Source organism: Oncorhynchus clarkii, chromosome 13 (assembly GCF_045791955.1).
Source record: "Oncorhynchus clarkii lewisi isolate Uvic-CL-2024 chromosome 13, UVic_Ocla_1.0, whole genome shotgun sequence".
Classification (NCBI taxonomy): domain Eukaryota; kingdom Metazoa; phylum Chordata; class Actinopteri; order Salmoniformes; family Salmonidae; genus Oncorhynchus; species Oncorhynchus clarkii.
The window spans coordinates 20,825,852-20,847,297 of record NC_092159.1 but is presented as its reverse complement, the minus strand read 5'-3'; the positions used below and the strand labels follow the sequence as shown (position 1 = coordinate 20,847,297).

The 21,446-nt window shown below is 47.4% G+C and overlaps 1 protein-coding gene across 5 annotated transcripts in view; it reads right to left on the bottom strand.

Moving 5' to 3' along the window:
* LOC139424558 (trinucleotide repeat-containing gene 6C protein-like) overlaps nt 1-21,446 on the bottom strand; it is a 65,475-nt gene that overhangs the window by 29,547 nt on the left and 14,482 nt on the right. For 4 of the 5 annotated variants that reach the window (XM_071176527.1, XM_071176528.1, XM_071176525.1 and 1 more), the window contains exons 3-4: nt 19,860-19,881; nt 10,952-11,314 (exon numbers count right to left, since the gene is read on the bottom strand). In XM_071176527.1, the coding sequence (XP_071032628.1) occupies nt 10,952-11,314; nt 19,860-19,881 (385 nt within the window). The remainder of the gene's footprint in view (nt 1-10,951; nt 11,315-19,859; nt 19,882-21,446) is intronic. The other variant, XM_071176529.1, reaches the window with a different exon arrangement.

Here is a 21,446-nt window from a genome sequence, read left to right as displayed (position 1 = left end):
AATTGGAAATCGGTATTTTTGGGCACCGATTTGGCAGATTTTTTTTTTTTTACACCTTTATTTAATCTTTATTTAACTAGGCAAGTCAGTTAAGAACACATTCTTATTTTCAATGACGGCCTAGGAATGGTGGGTTAACTGCCTCGTTCAGGGGCAGAACGACACATTTTCACCTTGTCAGCTCAGGAGATCCAATCTTGCAACCTTACAGTTAACTAGTCCAACGCTATAACGACCTGCCTCTTTCTCGTTGCACCCCACAAGGCCTGTTACGCAAATGCAGTAAGCTAAGTTAAGTTGCTAGCTGGCATTAAACTTCTTATAAAAACAATCAATCATAATCAGTAGTTAACTACACATGGTTGATGATATTACTAGATATTATCTAGCATGTCCTGCGTTGCATATAATCTGACTGAGCATACAAGCATACAAGTATCTGACTGAGCGGTGGATGGCGCGTAAACATTCTTTCAAACAGCCCTTTCGTGCGTTTTGCCAGCAGCTCTTCGTTGTGCATCAAGCATTGCGCTGTTTATGACTTCAAGCCCATCAACTCCCGAGATGACGCTGGTGTAACCGAAGTGAAATGGCTATCTAGTTAGCGCGCGCTAATAGCGTTTCAAACGTCACTCGCTCTGAACTTTGGAGTGGTTGTTCCCCTTGCTCTGAATGGGTAACGCTGCTTCGATGGTGGCTGTTGTCATTGTGTTCCTGGTTCGAGCCCAGGTAGGGGTGAGGAGAGGGACGGAAGCTATACTGTTACACTGGCAATACTAAAGTGCCTATAAGAACATCCAATAGTCAAAGGGAAATAGTCCTATAATAACTACAACCTAAAACTTCTTAACTGGGAGTATTGAAGACTCATGTTAAAAGGAACCACCAGCTTTCATATATTCTCACGTTCTGAGCAAGGAACTTAAACGTTAGCTTTCTTACATGGCACGGCATATTGCACTTTTACTTTCTTCCTCAACACAGCATTATTTAAACCAAATTGAACATGGTTCATTATTTGAGGCTATTTGAGGCTAAATTGATTTAATTGATGTTTTATATTAAGTTAAAATAAGTGTTCATTCAGTATTGTTGTAATTGGCGGCAGGGTAGCCTAGTGGTTAGAGCGTTGGACTAGTAACCGGAAGGTTGCAAGTTCAAATCCCCGAGCTGTCGTTCTGCCCCTGAACAGGCAGTTCACCCACTGTTCCTAGGCTGTCATTGACTTGCCTAGTTAAATAAAGGTAAAATAAAATAAAAAAAAAACAAAAACAGCCGATTAGTCAGTATCGGCTTTTTTGGTCATCCAATAATCGGTATCGGCGTTGAAAACTCATAATCGGTCAACCTTACTGCAGAGTACACACATTACTCTGCTTTCTTCAATTGTATCTTTCAAATGCTATTTCCTCATACTAAGAGAGGAGAAAAACAAGATAAGTCTAGCCCACACTGTGGAACATCGCCTCAGCCTACAGACAAACACTCATTAACGCCGATGAGAAAAACAAGTCCCGGTAACAACTAATAATAGGCAGGTAATCAATGGCCTTATTAATGCTGCTGGAGAGAAGAGAGGAGGTATTGATCCACCAACCACCATGCAAAGCCAACCGCTAAACTGGTCTTATCTACAGAGAGGACCTAAGAACACGGTTGTTCCCACTCGTCTTCATGACTTTAGCGCGGGGTCGGGGCCAATTGCAATTCAATCCGAGTCAATTCAGACTGAATAGAAATGAGATTGACCTCAACCCTGCTTACATTATGAAACTGCACATTGTTGAAGGCTGTATTCTTATAATCTACTTGTTTTTGCAATTCACAAATCCAATAAGCTCATCAATTGTTATATAAAAAATAAATGGTATCCCATTGCTAGCTATTTTATCTATCAAAGTCGTCTTAGACATATAGAAAACGTATAGCCTCTAACTTTCCTTAGTGTGAAACAGTGGGGTGGGTCATATTTGGTCATCACCCCGTTTCAAATGGAGATTCTTACCTTCTCTATTAGCTCGCTATTGGAGTCCACTGGATTCTATCAGACCGTTTCGTGATTTGCATGATTGCCTGGAGTTTATCCATCACAGATAAAGCTATGGTCAAAACAATCCGGTCAAATAGTGGGTGGGGGACTAGCTTCCGTTTGAGACACACACTGACTGACAGATGTGTGGTTAGGCTTAAGATACAGCGCAACGCGCCTCCGAGTCCCTCCAAATGCAATTTTCCCCTCAACATACTTATCTCCTCTTCTCAGACTGCCTTATCACACAGGGTCGTCAGTGTGTGTAGAAAGGAACACACACACAGTCTGCAATCAGCTCTACACTTCCTAGAAAGTGTAACCAGAGGTACCACAAAATTCCCATCTCAAATCCTAACTTCAACAATGTTGAAAAAGATTTCCCATTAAAAGTTTCTCCTACTACATTTGAAAAAAAAAAAAACAAGTGCGCCCTGGCTGTTAGGTTCCGCCCCTCGCACTGCCGGCTGTTAGGTTCCGCCCCTCGCACTGCCGGCTGTTAGGTTCCGCCCCTCGCACTGCCGGCTGTTAGGTTCCGCCCCTCGCACTGCCGGCTGTTAGGTTCCGCCCCTCGCACTGCCGGCTGTTAGGTTCCGCCCCTCGCACTGCCGGCTGTTAGGTTCCGCCCCTCGCACTGCCGGCTGTTAGGTTCCGCCCCTCGCACTGCCGGCTGTTAGGTTCCGCCCCTCGCACTGCCGGCTGTTAGGTTCCGCCCCTCGCACTGCCGGCTGTTAGGTTCCGCCCCTCGCACTGCCGGCTGTTAGGTTCCGCCCCTCGCACTGCCGGCTGTTAGGTTCCGCCCCTCGCACTGCCGGCTGTTAGGTTCTGCCATCCCTCCTTCAAAACTGTACAAATAGAAAATAACATCTGGGGCATCTAGGGTCAAGCTGAGCTGCACGTCCAAGACACATCCCACAAAGCACAGTGACAGACCAGCCATGTAACAAAAGAGTGCATTAGGCTGAGTGATCCTTATGTAAGCAACCTACATGCTCTGTTCAAAAGTAGTGCACTATAAAAAGGGAATAGGGTGCCATTTGGGACAACTTTTCTATGGCTTTGTTCACTTAGGAATACATATATCCATACCACATTGATCATAACTCTCCATTGGTTTAAATAGTCCCGGTAAGTAACATCTTCAACCCACAACTGAACCACAACCTCTTCCTCATGGCCCTCGAGAACAAACATCAAAGTCAGTACACAACATCTAATGTCAGTGGCCAGCGCCCACAACAACCAATGAGGTTTTGCATGACGTGCATATTTTAGGAGTCGTTCCAACAGAGAGCCCTGTGTGGGTGTGTGAGAGATTCAGTGTCTTTGGCAGGATTTTTCTTTGGTAGGTTTGGCACTGTTTCAACGCCATTGTTTTGGTGCCGTACACCTGCCTGCCTTTCAGTCAAATCGCAGAGATAGCTAACCGCTAACCTAACATACAAAAGCTCATTGTTTCGCTGACGCTAACACCCACAATGTCAATCCATGTACCTGCAAGGCTGCTAGGTGTGTGTGTGTGTGTGTGTGTGCGTGCGCGTGTTTGTGTATACATACATACATATACACTGCTCAAAAAAATAAAGGGAACACTAAAATAACACATCCTAGATCTGAATGAATGAAATATTCTTATTAAATACTTTTTTCTTTACATAGTTGAATGTGCTGACAACAAAATCACACAAAAATGATCAATGGAAATCAAATTTATCAACCCATGGAGGTCTGGATTTGGAGTCACACTCAAAATTAAAAGTGGAAAACCACACTACAGGCTGATCCAACTTTGATGGAATGTCCTTAAAACAAGTCAAAATGAGGTTAAGTAGTGTGTGTGGCCTCCACGTGCCTGTATGACCTCCCTACAACGCCTGGGCATGCTCCTGATGAGGTGGCGGATGGTCTCCTGAGGGATGGAGCGAGACATGATGTCCCAGATGTGCTCAATTGGATTCAGGTCTGGGGAACGGGCGGGCCAGTCCATAGCATCAATGCCTTCCTCTTGCAGGAACTGCTGATACACTCCAGCCACATGAGGTCTAGCATTAGGAGGAACCCAGGGCCAACCGCACCAGCATATGGTCTCACAAGGGGTCTGAGGATCTCATCTCGGTACCTAATGGCAGTCAGGCTACCTCTGGCAAGCACATGGAGGGCTGTGCGGCCCCCCAAAGAAATGCCACCCCACACCATGACTGACCCACCGCCAAACCGGTCATGCTGGAGGATGTTGCAGGCAGCAGAACGTTCTCCACGGCATCTCCAGACTCTGTCACGTCTGTCACATGTGCTCAGTGTGAACCTGCTTTCATCTGTGAAGAGCACAGGGCGCCAGTGGCGAATTTGCCAATCTTGGTGTTCTCTGGCAAATGCCAAACGTCCTGTTGGACTGTAAGCACAACCCCCACCTGTGGACGTCGGGCCCTCATACCACCCTCATGGAGTCTGTTTCTGACCGTTTGACCAGACACATGCACATTTGTGGCCTGTTGGAGGTCATTTAGCATGGCTCTGGCAGTGCTCCTCCTGCTCCTCCTTGCACAAATGCGGAGGTAGCGGTCCTGCTGCTGGGTTGTTGCCCTCCTACGGCCTCCTCCACGTCTCCTGATGTACTGGCCTATCTCCTGGTAGCACCGCCATGCTCTGGACACTACGCTGACAGACACAGCAAACCTTCTTGCCACAGTTGGCATTGATGTGCCATCCTGGATGAGCTGCACTACCTGAGCCACTTGTGTGGGTTGTAGACTCCATCTCATGCTACCACTAGAGTGAAAGCACCGCCAGCATTCAAAAGTGACCAAAACATCAGCCAGGAAGCATAGGAACTGAGAAGTGGTCTGTGGTCACCACCTGCAGAACCACTCCTTTATTGGGTGTGTCTTGCTAATTGCCTATAATTTCCACCTGTTGTCTATTCCATTTGCACAACAGCATGTGAAATGTATTGTCAATCAGTGTTGCTTCAATCAGTGGACAGTTTGATTTCACAGAAGTGTGATTGACTTGGAGTTACATTGTGTTGTTTAAGTGTTCCCTTTATTTTTTTGAGCAGTATCTAACGCACACAAGCGTCGCTCCCCCTCTCCGTCTGTCTTCAAGCCCGCCGAGCAGCAAGGAACGCCATTTTATCGGGCAGACCTGAAACTCAGCCAAGAGCTCAGAGGCTGCTGCCTGCAGCAAGAACGTCTCGCTCTGCCCTCTGCTTTCTCCCTTTCATTTATTTGCCCCCCCCTCCCCACGCACATTTTCTCTGAAGGGGCATAATAGGTTGCATGATAAATCAATCATATACTACACAGAAAAGCGTGCAGCTCAGCCCTATTTTTCTCTTCCGTCACTGCCCGTCACGGATACTACAACTCCACGAGCTAAACAAAATAACCCCGGAGTAGAGAGAGAAGAAAAGATAAGAGCTGATGGCAGCTGTAAAGAAGGGGGTCAGGGGTAGAGTGGAAAAATACCTGAAGAGAGGTGGTGCTGCTGCAACACCATGCTGTGAGGCGCTACAGCCATCGCCATCCTCCATTCAATATGTCTGCTACTGTTCGCTGCAAAGCATCGCAACTGCTTCCTTGACACGATGCCAAGAAATTGAGGCTGGCTGGCTGCGTAATGTGAATGTCTACTCAACCTTGCCCACTCTTTTCCTTACAACTCTGTACAACCTTATTTCTGGTAGGCATTCCAATAGATTAGTGAGAAATTTTCCTGTGTCGGGGAAAAAGGTGTGTGTCTGTGTGCGAGAGAAACGGGGGACAAAACCAAAGCTAAGGCAACAAGGGAAAAAAAGGGGACAATTCTATTCCGTCTCTGTTCAGCCGTCAGTAATGTCTAGCTGCTTCCATTCTGGTCCCAATTAGGAGGGCAGTGGGTAACGATGGTGCTCGCTGAATGAATAGCGGCGACAGAAATAAAAACAATACGGCTTCTGTTCTTTGGCTCTGATGCAGCTCCCTGGTACCAAAGATGCAGTGCTGTGACAGCACGCACACACACATCTACAAAATCACTTCATATAGCAGCTCAGCTTCCTATTATAGAGCACTAGCCTACTACTCAGAATAAGACAAGGCGACAGTGGTGCTAGCCCTGCCGGGGAAACAACTACCAGGAGATCAGGCTGCTGCTGATAATGAGGATGCTACTAGCAGGCAGCCAAAAGTTAGACACTGCCTTTCTCTCCCTATGAAAGCCAGGGTGACGGGGAGAAGGGGGGAGGAGTTGACAGTGGCAAAGGGAGAGACACAGAGAGACGGCATGTATGAAGAAAAAGAAAGACACGGTGCACCAAAAAGGATTAAGTGCCTGTAATCAACATCTTGAGCAATAGCGTAGCCTTGGAGCTAGCTGTGAAATGCAGCCAGGAGCCACACGAATGGGACCGAACAGGATGCCATTATTCTCCCATTCATTCAACACTGCCAATTCACCACATTATCTCTAGCCAAACCTCACCGTGACGCACCACAAGCAGTAAACACACCATTTAATCCCCTTTGTCCTCAAAATAGACCCTCTTTCCCCTTTCAGGAACTTCTGAGTTCCGGTCTCCGGGATCAAAAGATTCTGGTTTGTTTTCCAGAAATGGAGAGACACAGAGAGAGAAAAGGAGTGAGAGTGGGCACAGGAGGGTTTAAAACCGGAGAGGTAGTTTCCTCTTGGTTCCCTGGCAGAGTCTGGGCTAATGAGGCCACTAGGGGCTGGAGGAGAGGGGAAAGGGAGAGAGCGGGGCGGGCGGGCGGGCGGGCGAGAGAGAGAGAGAGAGAGAGAGAGGGAGAGAGAGAGAGAGGGGCTGGCATTCTCTCTAGCCTAGTCTGGCCAACTCCATTGACTAGTGGAATCAGTGTCATGCATATAGTGCTGTGAAAAGGTATTTGCCCCCTTCCTGATTTCTTATTTTTTTGCACATTTGTCACACTTAAATGTTTCAGGTCAAACTAATTTAAATATTACACAAAGATAACCCAAGTAAACACAAATTGCAGTTAAGACAAGATTTTATTTATTAAGGTAAAAAAGCTATCCGAACCTTCATGGCCCTATGTGACAAAGTAATTGCCCCCTAAAGCTAATAACTGGTTGTGCCACCCTCGGCAACTGCAATTAAGCGTTTGCGATAACTGGCAATGAGTCTTTCACATCGCTGTGGAGGAATTTTGACCCACTCTTCTTTGCGGAATTGTTTTCATTCAGCCACATTGGAGGATTTTTGAGCCACAGCATCTCAGTCAGATTCAAGTCCAGACTTTGACTAGGCCACACCAAAACCTTCATTTTGTTATTGTTAAGCCATTCAGGAGGTGAACTTGCTGGTGTGTTTTGGATCATTGTCCTGCTGCAGAACCCAAGTGTGCTTCAGCTTGAGGTCACGAACTGGTGACCGGACATTCTCCTTCAGGATTTTTTGGTAGAGAGCAGAATTCATGGTTCCATCAATCACAGCAAGTCGTACAGGTCCTGAAGCAGCCCATTGTCTTGCCAATCCACAGAATATTTTCCCAAAAGCCTTGGGGATCATCAAGATGTTTTTTGCCAAAAGTGAGACGCGATTGTTATTTCTGGTCAGCAGTGGTTTTCGCCTTGGAACTCTGCCATGGATGCCATTTTTGCCCGGTCTCTTTCTTATGGTTGGGTCATGAACACTGACCTCAACTGAGGCAAGTGAGGCCTGCAGTTCTTTAGATGTTGTTGTGGGTTCTTTTGTGAACTCTTGGATGAGTTGTCGCTGCGCTCTTGGGGTAATTTTGGTAGGCCAGCCACTCCTGGGAAGGTTCACCACTGTTCCAAATGTTCTCAATTTGTGGATAATGGCTCTCACTGTGGTTCGCTGGAGTCCCAAAGCTTTAGAAATGGCTTTGTAATCCTGTTCCTGAATTTGTTTGGATCGCGGCATGATGTCTTGCTTTTTGAGATCTTTTGGCCTACTTCACTTTGTCAGACAGGTTCTATTTAAGTCATTTCTTGATTCAACAGGTCTGGCAGTAATCAGGCCTGGGTGTGGCTCAGCTTTCCAGAAAATGTGATTAACCACAGTAAATTCATGATTTAAAAAGGGGGGGGGGGGGGGGGGGCAATTTCTTTGTCACATAGGACCACGAAGGTTCGGATAGCTTTTTTCCCTTAATAAATGTATTGCGTAAATCTGCATTGTGTCATCTTTGTGGAATATTAAAATTGGTTTGATGAACTGAAACATTGAAGTGTGACAAATGTGAAAGAAAACAAAGAAATCAGGAATGGGGCAAATACTTTCACAGCACTGCACCTCAACATTCTTCACTTACGTGGCCCTGACAACGATGGTCAAAGGAATAGCCTTACGGCTAAAAGCACATTAGGCAGTGATCACTGATGGGAATACCTGGCTGAACAGTCACCAATGGGACGTGTTACGTATTGGTCTTTATCCGCAGACAAAACAATAGCGTCTGCAACTGGAATCAAAAGAACAAATATGCCACCCCATCCAGGCGTTTGAAAACAAAGCCAAGGGGCCAAATTAGAAGGGCGGCAGGGCCAACGCATGTTAACAACATCTAGCCAACAGTATTCCTTCTGGCCACAATCTACGTCACCCAGGGGCTTAGGAGACAGAGCCATGAATGAACCAGCTGTTGTAGAGGACTGAGTGCGTTTCCCACAGCACGGCTTGCATCTCAGACCCCCACTACAGCACCTGCTATGCTACGAGACGAAGGCCATACAGGCTGCAGCACTCACTGGGCTGTAATGCCATCAGCTGTTGTATTGGAGAGGGGGTTGTGTCTAATGAGGACCACAATGGAAATAGGCCTATGACTGTTTGTGTTCACTATGATTTTTAATGCATTGTTGTTCTCTCACTCGAGTCTTGTGCATTTTTAAAATGGTCAGATAAAATTAATTCATTATTGAATTGGTTGATTGTGTTGTGACCATCCAGGCCTAGTGTGTAGCCAGCTGGGCCCGTGGGCAGACAGATGTGAGAGGACTTAACTGGGTCAAGGCAGTAACAGTGGATCTCCTCACTGACTCTTGTCCAGTCACAGCAGGCCTCTTGGGGCTGGAAGCATCTGTGTCCTCTCTGTACTGTGAACCATGATGACTTCACTAGCAGGGAGGTCAAAGGGAAGCTGACCACAAAAGCAGAGCTCATCGACATACATAGTGTCGCACATTCAGCCTGGGGACAAATTAGATTGGCCCCATGTTTGCATGAATTTTGACCCATGCTGGCAGGAAAAAAAGTTACCTCGTAAACTTGAGTGATGCTCGATACCGAAATCAAATGCATGCTTCTCAAAACTGCATCCATCCCAAATCTGTATTCCTTACTGTCAATGCCAAAACTAATGCTGTATCTCTTTCTGTAATTGGCAGTAGAGTACAGCCATAGAAAAAAAAGAAGCTATTTATGACAAGGCAGACAGAGGGAAGGACAGTTGATCAGAAGCCCCCAGAGACCCCCAGGGACTTAAAGCCTTCCCCAGCTCGGGCCTCTCCTGCCTGGGGCGGTTTGCGCAGAGGGCCCCTGGGAGAGCTGTCCAGCCAGTCAGTAAAAATAAAAAAAGGTTATCAGACCATCAGTGTGTGCGCTTGAGTGCGTATACACACACTGCATGTGTGTGTGTGGCAACATTTGTCTGTAATGCTCTGTGCTGCCCAGGGCTCTGCAGAGAAATTGTGTTTACAGTGATGCTGCAGGCAGCCCCCTCAGAGTAAACATGGGAGTCAGTAATGGAAGACAGCACCACAGAGGGAGGGAGGGGTAGAGGAGTAAAATAAAACAGTATGTGAACAGACACCCGCAGCAAGCTCTTCGTCTCCCTCCGCCTCGTCCTCTAAGTGCCGTACAACAATTCACTGTGCGGTTATCGGCCTTTAACACGGAGGTAAACCACGTCAATAAAAGAGAATAGATAGAGGTGTTGGTTGAGCTACCTTCCATCGGGATGTGAAGACCGGTGGTGGTCAGAGAAAAGCTGCAGGGTCAAGGCATAGAAAGGAAGACGGTGGGCTAACACAGTGGTTCCCCAGACAGCTTGCAGAGACAGCACGCCTCCACTGCCTCACTGGAGGAAAAACGATGCTGGAGACATATCTACTCAAAGCTCATATCGTTTGTCCACCTACTCTCTCTCTTTCACCCTAAATTAAAGCCCACTGGCAGGTTTCTCCGCTGTCCACAGACCCGTTCGCTGCGGAGTTAATTATAATTTTTTTTAAAAAGGTGACTGCGGGCGGTAAAGGTCCCGAGCGCTCTCCAATCGCCACAGCACCTACTCAGTGGCTCAACACCATCACGGCCATATTTCAATAGGGTCAAGCGAAAACCTCTCTGCAGTGCACAGAGCCCATGTAGAAACACAGGTGAACCAATGGGTCAGAGTGGAGGAGATTCTCAGAGTAACACACCATCATCAATTCCCTAATGTCAGTGCTCGAGTATAGAGAGAACAGGGGCAGTAACAAAAAGGCTTTTTGGACTGACCCACAGATGGACCCATCATACGGATTTGCAATTCGCTCCATTCTTCCTCAACCTGTTGCAGGGCTCTAACACCGCAAACATTTCTCGCATATGGGCCTAAATATTTGCTGTCGACCTTGAATTTGAATTTCAGCGCACCTAGAACATTTTGGGATTATAGCTTTAATATTTAAAATATTATTCGTAGCGCTCCTAAATGTATTTGTGTGTGCCTACATTTCTTTCAAGTTAAGCGCACACGTGTGCCTTGTAAAGGTCAGCGTAGAGCCCCATGTTGAACAGCCTCATCCAGCTACCACGATGACCTGCGACACTTCATTTCATGGGACCAATTTAGTAACATCAGCTTCTCTATCAAGTTACACAGAGAAACAGGACACATTCCTACTGGGGAACCAGATCTAGCCAAGGAGCCAAGGGTAAGACGCAATAAGCAGGGAACTGACCTGTGTGGCGCTTGCCTGTGGAGGAAGAAGAAGCGGGGGCACCGGGGGTGAGCGGGTCGGGGGCAGGGGTCACGGTGAGGCTACTCAAGGCTCCGGCTGGCAGTGGCTGGCCCCTCTTCAGTAGCTGCTTGTGCTCCTGCTGGCGGAAACGCGGGGGCACCTCACGGGGCGGGTAGCGGGGGCCTGAGGACGACGACGGAGGCTGAGGTGGGGTCTGCTGCTGTGGAGTTTGCTGGGTGGTAGGGGGGGCGCGCTTCCCATTGGTTCTGACTGAAGAGGACGAGGAGGGGGGGTGTGAGGCCTGGGGCAGGGTCACACAGGTGGTGGGGTGGTGGAGGGGACCGGGGCTGGGCTTAGCTGGCTCTGGAGGAGGACGCAAACACAACACAGGAAGCAAGGTATTAGCTAATGCTGCACAGCACACATCACTAATCCACTGTACTTTACAAGACAACATTGTTGGTTGAATGAGGTTAGTGTTATATCCCTGATCGAGTGCGACATGAACACACTGATCATTTGAACCGATGTTCACAGGTTGAAACATTAAATGACCTCTAACCTTATAATACATATGGCAAGGTTTTATTCTCAAAAACGTTACACCCCAAATATCTGACACCCGTATAACATGGATTGAAAACATTTCCCTTATTTACTAAGAAGAAATCAAGCAAAACGTGGTTAGCATTTCCAAAGTAGCGTCTTAGTAATAACCTTCCCTATGAGCTGGCCTGTGCTTGAACACCACCGACAGACAGCCCAGACAACATGAAAGGGCAAGTTCTCTCACACACACACACACACTCACCTCTGCCAGGCCCTGTGCATTCTTCTGTCTATTAGTTCCCCAGAGAGAACAGCCCTCTAATCAAGCCTTGCCCAGACTGAGTGGTATTAGCAGTCGGTACTAGCAGGACCTACTGGGTCAGCCTACTGTAGCTAAAAGGAGCTTAGCCGAGCCCTCTGGGTGGACAGGCTAAGAGCTATCCGCAAGGGCTGGAGTGGAAAAGGCACAGAGGCTTACGGAAGCACAGGTGTGTGTGTTTGTATGCGCGCGTGTGTGTCCCCGCACCAAGGCTTATGGAGCACAAGCGTGTGTGAGCATTAAGCAACTGCATTGGAAAGAGGTTAACACCCTACATATCTGACATGGTATGCTCCCTGTCCATGCTGAGCAGAAGAGCACGGCAGCCATATTGTCTCACAACACTTCCTGACCTCAGTGTTGCGCTGAGCTGCTACATCAGTTTGGTGACTGTGAATACTGTTTGTTGTGGTTCTATTCTCCCTAGGTGGCTACAGAGGACAATTCATAGGCCGGTTTTAAAAACAACTGGCTGGCAGCTATGCCTCAGGGGAGGAGAAAGAAAAGAGAGAAGACAATCACAGACAGCCAAGAGAGGAGCGGAAGCGCGAGAGAGAAAGCGAAGGGATTGGCACAGGAGAGATGCAGATTAGCAGGCAACAGATTAGCAGGGAACAGATGTCACTCTCCTGGGAACACAGGAGCCACCGTCAGGACTCGTGCCAAGACACGCATACAAATGCACACAATGACATTCGAGGTCATATCAGTCTGACCAATAAGGACAACTGCAGCTTTTCTGTCATTGGTTCATGTTGACCAAGTTGTGGCTCCAGAGAAATCTAACAGGGTGGGACTGTGTAGAATCACACACAAGAACAGTGTAGGCCTGATGTGGCTGACTAGCTGTCCTGCGCTACAGCAGCGTTGGGTTAAAGCAAACACTGCAGGCAGGCCCACGTATTCCCTCTGCCTGCCAATGGCCTGTCCCACTGCCAACACCGTTTCTATAAAGAGAGCACCCTCTGCACATGAGCTGTGCAACCCTGTGCCTCTGACACACACACTCTCAATATTCTTCAAATACGCGCAGACACAACCAGGTTCTCGCGCTCACACAAACTGCATACTGATCAACCTCCCTCTCTGGTCAGAGCTGGACCCTCCAGCAGCAGGAGCTAGCTAGCTGGTTGGGAGTTGAGGCAGGCAGTGGGTGACGCACATATCTGATTCAATTCAGCCCCCGCCCGCCTGACGCAGTCACAGCCAATCAGCAGGCAGGGTGCTGCGTCCTCACAACCCACCCCATCCCTCGGCTCTCTCCCTCTCCTTCGTCCTGCTCCTCTCTCTGCCTCCTACTCTCTCTTGCCTTTCACAATGCCCACCCTCTCCTGTTCCGTTTCTACCTCAGCTCAGCCATTGCATTCTCTCACTTCAACCTGTCCCTCGCCCTCCCTCCCTTTCTCTGGTGCCCCCCCCCCCCCCCCGTTCATCCAATTCAGCCTCTCTCATTGTTCACTGCTGCTCTGAATCCATTAGAGGAAGCAGATGGACTGCTGGGCTGTTACTGCTCACACAGAGGCCGGCAGCCTCTCTCACACTATGAATCACAGCTTCTATGACGTAGGGGGGGGAGGGTGTGTGGGTGTACGTTGTGAGTGTGGATATCCCACATTATGCGAGTGTGTCGGGGGTTCGGTGTGTGTTCCACTCTATTCTCCAGTAGCCTCTGTTTATGACAACACGGGTGCTTTTACAACACAATGAAATAGCTATTAAAGCACTATGTGGTGTGTGTAAATGATCACAGTTCATCTAGTCTATGATGTGAAATTGCTGTTATTCCAGCCAGCTGGGTAATGTGTAGCCATCTTTGGAATAATCTCGGAAGAGAGTAGGTGTGTGTGTGTGTGTGTGTGTGTGTGCGTGCACGAGAGAGTGTGTGTGAGCATGAGTGGCGGTTACGATGCGATAGGATGTCTCAGCTCAAAACAAAGAGATTGAGCAAAACATTAGTCTTTTCCTTTTTGGGGAAGAGTTCCTTTTTAATCCATAACGGACGCTAAAGTGCTTTGTGGGAGATTTCCGAGGCGAGGGGAAACCAAATCCCTTCACTAGGATGAGAGAAAGCCATATTAAAATGCTGTCTAGTCAAGTACCCTAGCACCATCATTTGTGAGATAATTTTTTTTTTTTTTTTTATATATATATGGAGATTCACCTGCATATCTGATGGGAGAGATAGAAGGTGATACGTGTGACACTGTCATACACCAAAGACTTGGAGGGGAGATTGAGAGATAGTAGGAACACCCAGAGAGCGAGAGGCACAGTAAAGGTAGAGAATGAAATAGGGAATGAATGGAGAATGAGCGAGTCAGAGAATGGTACACAGAATTAGAGAGCGCAAATGAGTGTGAGAGAGAGATGGGGAGCAAACAAACTGAAATACTAGACCCTTTGGGGTTGCTAAAGCCTTAAAAACACTATTTGATGTTCAAAGGAGTCAATTAAATAAACCATTATAATGAGACGCACTGTAAATTCCATTAAACCCTCAATGGAGAATCACTCCTAGCCAAACGTGTAATTATGGCCTCCTGTCCCCCACTCTCAATGGTTAATTACACCGAAAGAGGAGAAAAAGCCTGAGCGAAAAGGATGATGGTCAAGAGGGCAGGCCCTGGTGCATAAGGAGCCATTGTGATTGGCTCGGTTATGGAGTGAGCGCGCCTTTGAAGGGTTCTGGGAATCGCCTAGGTCAGAGGTTAGCTACGTGCTGCCATTGTGTGATGACACATTTTAATATGCGACTGTGTTTACATCGGGTGAGGGCTGTGTGTGGAACACACAAGTGGACTACAGAAGAGGTTTTTCAACCTCCTGTATTGAGTTACACGACTCTCATTGAAAATCAAACGTTATGAGACTTCATGAAAAAGACACATCCAAGAAACACGTTGGAAAGACGTGATGTGGCGGAGATTTAACTAAACCATTTGACTGATGAGGTGTATGTGTTTAGTGGCCTTGTTTAATGTGCATACAGGGTAGTTGAGAGAACTGACAGAGAACTGACAGTACTAAAGGTTAAGAGGGGCTATAGATTTTAGTGGTACTGAAGGAGCAGTAGTTTTGAGTTGGGATGGTTGCTTGTTAAGATACACCCAGACAGTGTCTTGTGAGAGTGCAAAGGGGGGGGGGGGGGGGGTCTGAGGTTCCATCTGTCAGTAGTAAACCCTGTAGCGGGTCAGAGACACCCCCCCCCCCACACACAGACTAAAAAGGCACAGCTTTCCACCCCTCACCCTTCCCTGGGTACTAGGCCATCACCATGGAGATAAGCACTGTTCCCATGCCTAATGCACCTCTGCTCTGTGGGCCTCCTGTGACCCCCCCCCCACCCTCGACACACACGCTAATGAGCAGAGGGCTCATCTCAGCAGTGCCGACCCATTCTCTCCACACTTTCTACATGTTTTTGGAGTCGTGGTTGATCCATAGAGACTATTCATAGAGATGGCTTGTTAGAATTCACTATGGGTAGATAACACTAAGTTCCACACTTAGATACGATTCAGTCTTCCCTTATCCATACAGTTTATCCAAAGTAGAAGGTTGCCCAAAGACTGATCTAAGGTCAGATGTGTATTTTCTACACCTTATGGTGAGGAGAAGGTAAGCTGATCCTAGATATGCGCACAAGGACAGCTTCCATCCACGTGCCTTAGGAGTCGGGTGTATACCACCGAGCCAATGCTTCCCACGTAGATATGATGAGTCAGTAAATCCTCGTCAACACACAAAAAAAATGGCTGAATGGTGGTTTGGTCATGAAGAGGCAGAACCTGAAGCAAAAGACTGCCTCTTCCAGACACACCAGGAAGTCCCTGCACAGCAACACACACCCTCTCCACCATACAAAGACTGCCTCTTCCAGACACACCAGGAAGTACCTGCACAGCAACACACACCCTCTCCACCATACAAAGACTGCCTCTTCCAGACACACCAGGAAGTCCCTGCACAGCAACACACACCCTCTCCACCATACAAAGACTGCCTCTTCCAGACACACCAGGAAGTCCCTGCACAGCAACACACACCCTCTCCACCATACAAAGACTGCCTCTTCCAGACACACCAGGAAGTCCCTGCACAGCAACACACACCCTCTCCACCATACAAAGACTGCCTCTTCCAGACACACCAGGAAGTCCCTGCACAGCAACACACACCCTCTCCACCATACAAAGACTGCCTCTTCCAGACACACCAGGAAGTCCCTGCACAGCAACACACACCCTCTCCACCATACAAAGACTGCCTCTTCCAGACACACCAGGAAGTCCCGGCCTAGCAACACACACCCTCTCCACCATACAAAGACTGCCTCTTCCAGACACACCAGGAAGTCCCTGCACAGCAACACACACCCTCTCCACCATACAAAGACTGCCTCTTCCAGACACACCAGGAAGTCCCGGCCTAGCAACACACACCCTCTCCACCATACAAAGACTGCCTCTTCCAGACACACCAGGAAGTCCCTGCACAGCAACACACACCCTCTCCACCATACAAAGACTGCCTCTTCCAGACACACCAGGAAGTCCCTACACAGCAACACACACCCTCTCCACCATACAAAGAAGCCTCTTCGGTAAACGCCATTAACATCAGCAAATACACTTCACTATTAATCTGCCTTTAAATGTGACATGAGCCCTCTCAGCTGTGGTATAACTGGGGGAGGTATTGAATTACCTCTTCTGTCTGCAGCGTGTGAGTGATAATCTGCATGAATACATGCAGAAAACCCCCCCCATCTCTTTCTCTCTTTGTCCCCTCCCTTCATCCCCCCCTCTCCACCCCTAATCAACCCCCTCGACTTGACATGCAAGCAAAGAGAAAACAATTATCCTTCGCATCCATAAATCCACGGGACGTAAACCAGGACCCAGTCACTCACTATTAATTTACAGAGTATTTATTAAATGTTGCAGTTCGACACAGGAAGGCGACGGCGCCCCTCCCTCCCACGGGAAAGTCAATTATCCCCCAATTAGATTGTGATTCAAGAAATACGACTAAAACGTGTTGACAAAATTAATTGAATGTGAAATCGCAAATTAATCCAATATGCATATTACGATGCGATGTCGTCCGGTTTCCTGTGTGGAAATAATGCAGTTCTCCTGTGGCCGCGGTGACGCCGTGTAAATATGTCAGTCGCCGTGGCAATTGGTGGGTCGCCATGGTAGCAGGGCAGGGGGTGGGGGTCTCCCGGGAAAGGGAGAAAACAGCATGGGTAAAGGTGTCCTCATTTTTCCCAGCCGAAAACAGTTCGGAAGAGTACGTGCATATAATATGACGACATTGACGTTTTTGTTCATTTTTTTATTTGGTAAGATTATTTTGGGGCAGTTTGATGCACAGAAAATGTTTTTCTTCTAGAGGCAAGCCAAAGTCAGTAGTCGATGTCCACGCCCCTTCGTCGGTGACTGGTCAACAGTAGGGATTCAACGAGAGACAACTCCTTTTCCTGCACATTTCCTCATTGAGAAATACTGCACCAAACATCATGCTTAGATGTAAAAATTGCACAACTAAGAGCTCTCAGATTAATTGTGGCTATTTTAAGGAAGTGTATACTGGCGACAGCATCTCTAAATGGACAATGCGTACTACTATTGCCGCTTTTTTTCTCTTTTTCAGCGAATGTCTTAGGGGAGTATGCAAGCACATTCGCTCGGGTCGCCTAGCCGACTTCGGCTAGCAGCCAGCCGAACTGAAGCATGCCGACGCCTTAATGGGAAATGTAGATGGAAATTTGACACGCATTACATTTAGTTCCTTAACACATTAAAAAGGCAGGCGCTGATGCTCCGATCACACCAGGGCTGGGTAGAGGATGCGTCAGGTGTACCCGGGTATTACTGATGGCTTTCACTCACCAAAACTCGGAAGCCGCCACCTGTTTCCATGAATTGCATTTGCATCACTCTGGGCCAGTTCCGTGTATTCTCCTAACTTTTTGAATGTGTGTGTTTACGTGTGCATACAGAAAGTTAGCGTGGCAATGGCTTTAAAAGCATATCCTTGCCTGGGAAGTTCCACACTAAGCATTTTCTCCAATTACAGGGGGAACTGGATTGAGTCTCCCGGTCCCTATAGGGATGGGGGAGCTAGGTGTGTGTGGGGGGGGGCATTGTGCATTATTGTGTGTGCGCAGCAAGATGAGGTTTGATTGTGGGGAATAATCAGCGTTCCCCTGCCCTCCATACTAATAGAGGGCTGAGGCGCTCTCATTCTACCCCAACAGGGACTGCCTGGATGGGGGAAGTCTGGTGGCTGGTCCGCCGTCTCACTGGAGCTCCATGGCTAATGGGGGGGGGCACAGGAGTTAATTCCGCAGCTCTTTATCTAACTTTCATACATATGAACGCGCCAGGCAAGATCGATTACCACAAACAAATTGAAACGTGAGAGGAAGGGAGGAGGGAGAGGTGATGAGGCTGGGGGGGGGGGGGGGGGGGGGGGGGTGTACAAAACTTCTTTGTTCCACGTTATGTTTGAGTGATCATTAATATGGATGAAGAGACATCACAGCTGCATACTGATTTGCCCTCACACACTTAGTGACATGGATGCTAACTGAAGTAAAACAGTCCTATGCTACTTAGTGGGCCCTGCAGCAGATTGAGCGGAGAACATTTTCTCTCTTGCTTACTTTGAAAGTAGGCTATACGGTGTCCATTTATTAGTTTCAGCTCTACAAGTTCCTTTTTGGTCCTATTCTCTGTAGGCTGACACTTGAACACACTCACTCCACTTCCTTTCTTTCTCACTCACTCACTCACTCACTCCCTTCCTTCCTTCCTTCCTTTCTCCCTCTCAGATTTTACATCTCTGTCATTTGACTTCAAACTAACCTTCTCAGTCTGTTGAAAGACACCCTCCGTCACCCCTCGGCTTAAAATGGTCCCTTCACACTGGGTGACTCACTAACACCAGATAGAGCAGCCCCCCCCCCCCAGAGATAACGAGACAGAGGTCAAGAAAGGGCCATTGACCTCTACACAACGCCAACGGACATCGGGACAATCCCCAAAGGCTATTGGCGAGGGCTGTTAGTTAGCAGTTAGACTGCCTGGTGTGTGTTGGGGCCAATCCCTGGTAACACAAACACACACCTTTTAGAGGGCGAGGTGCTGACCAATGCAACCTGAACAGATGCTCTAATTGGCTTTAGAGTGGACCAAAGCCCTGGCCCCATCTGTCTAATGCCTGCCTGCAGGGGTTTAAGCACTAACAACGACCCCCTGGCTTCCTCACCCGCAATGACACAGATTGTTCACACACGCTTGACTAATTCGTTGGCTAAATACAATAGGAAACGTTTGACGTGGGGGACCAAGTGGAGCAGCAGTCTAAGGCACTGCATCACCACAGATCCTGGTTCGATCCCGGGCTGTAATCACAACCGGCCGCAATTGGGAGTCCAATAGGGCGGCGCACAATTGGCCCAGCGTCGTCCGGGTTTGGGGAGGGTTTGGCCGGGGGTAGGCCGCCATTGTAAATACGAATTTGATCTTAATCGACTCGCTTAGTTAAATGGTTCAATTAAATAAAGTAAAGAAACGCACCAAATGGAAACGGACGCAGAAATAGCAAACATACTTCACATACTACCGATGTGAGCACACATGCTGCTGGGACAGCGTGGAACTGGTCGCCCCTGGAACTGACTGAACTCCTTACCCTCCCCATTCATCCCCAAACCCACCCTCTCCCCACTGTTAGGAGCTCCCACCTGGGTGCCCGCCTCACAAATCATTGGCCAGCACTGCTGATCTCAGAGGAGTAGTCACTGTGCATCAGTGTGTGTTAGAGGACGCTGGACTGACTCGATAGCTGTAGGTTACAGGGGCCCTGCTACTACACAGCCCTTGTCTGTATATATACACACCTTTATGGCTCATATGACCTCCCTTAATCAGCGCTGATTAGGGCCGTGTGGGTCAATCATTTTCAAGTATTTAAAAAAAAAAGAAAAAAGCTGTGCGGCATTGAGTGGCAGTTAGGCATTCCACTCACCTTTGGTTTTCAGGTCAGCAGCCTAGAAGACACACAGGGAGAGAGAGAAGTCAACAGCTGTAAACGTGTTGCTTTTGTTCAATGATTCATGTGGAGCTAGCAAAACGGCATGTCATAAAAGTTTGTCATTAACTAAAACATTAGCGCATTACAGGAAGGAACGTGTGTACTTTTACACAACAGGAAAAGAAACTGTTAAACTCACAATCAAAGTAAACATGAGAAATGATGTTCCCAGTAGATCATTACATTGCAGGCTGCCAAATTGGATGCAGCCCACAAATCACAGTCATACAACGAGAATGGCTAAATATCGCAAATGAAAATCAGATTGAAATGAGTTGAAAATGTAGGGATCTGAGACATTGAGACATACAACTGGCAGTAGGGCCTGACTAGACATGCAAGGTAAAACAGCATCTTCAAGAGCAAAACAACCCCACCTGGGAAGACGCCTGCTATGAAGTGCCTTGGCATGGCTGCTGGCTAGTGGAAGTGATAATTACAGGCTGTCTAATCTGTCTGAGTGCAAATGTGTATGTTAGCAACTCGATCAATATGGGATTTTTGGGTCCGATTCTAGGGAGGCAAAAGGTCACCGATTACCGATATACGTTCCAATGTTTTTTTTGTTTTTTTTAGGAGATGGAATGAAATGTTTATATTTTTTTTACAGATACTCTAGATGATTATTTATTAACAAAATATTAAAATGAACATTAAAATAACATTTTATTTGTGGTTTATATAACCACCAAAAAGCCACTATATCCTCTATGAAAACAAAAGTAAATACAAAAACACTTGTTCAGTTGACCAATGTAAGTTCAGTGGATAAGAATGCAGAAGTGTTTGTGCTGAAGCACCACAAGCACATTAATAAAACAAGGCTGAGAGTTCCTAATGTCGCCACTAGATGTCAGCATTTAAATTGAGTTGATTGCCTACAGTGCTTTACAACAGGTAAGTAAAGAAACACTATGGCAACCTTGCAAAGCACACGCTAGCTGTACATTATAAAAATGTTTTCTTACTGAAACCATAATGTGAATTATACTGTTATTCAATACAAAAATGTATTTGGCTATATATTTCAACTGCAGATGGCATGCGCTGATGACTGAAAACGTTCATGCAGGAAAATGCTTGCCGCACTGGTTTTAGTCACACGTTCACGGATATCTCACGCATTAGTCAGTGTTCACTTTGACGTCAGTCCAGTGCTTGCGCATATGTAGCACAGATTGCTAGCTAGAAGAACTACATAAGTAGCAACCGTGCTGGCTAGCTAGCTAAGTGAGCATACGATGAGGACAGGGCTCCTTGCTTGGTAAAGGGTACCTTTGATTATTTACTCATTGAAATACGCCGTCGCTGGCTGTGGAAAGCCATCATGCCCACTCTCTCGCGTCCTGGTGGGCTGAAGGATGTTCAAGGAGCAGCTCTTAGAGCGCCCTCTTCGGGCAAACATTGAAAACGTATTTGTTCATTCTACGTATATAATATCAGCGCATGTGTCTGTAAAAAGGCTAATAAATCGTCCAATAATATCGATCAACCGATTTATCTGTCGGGCTCTAGTGTATG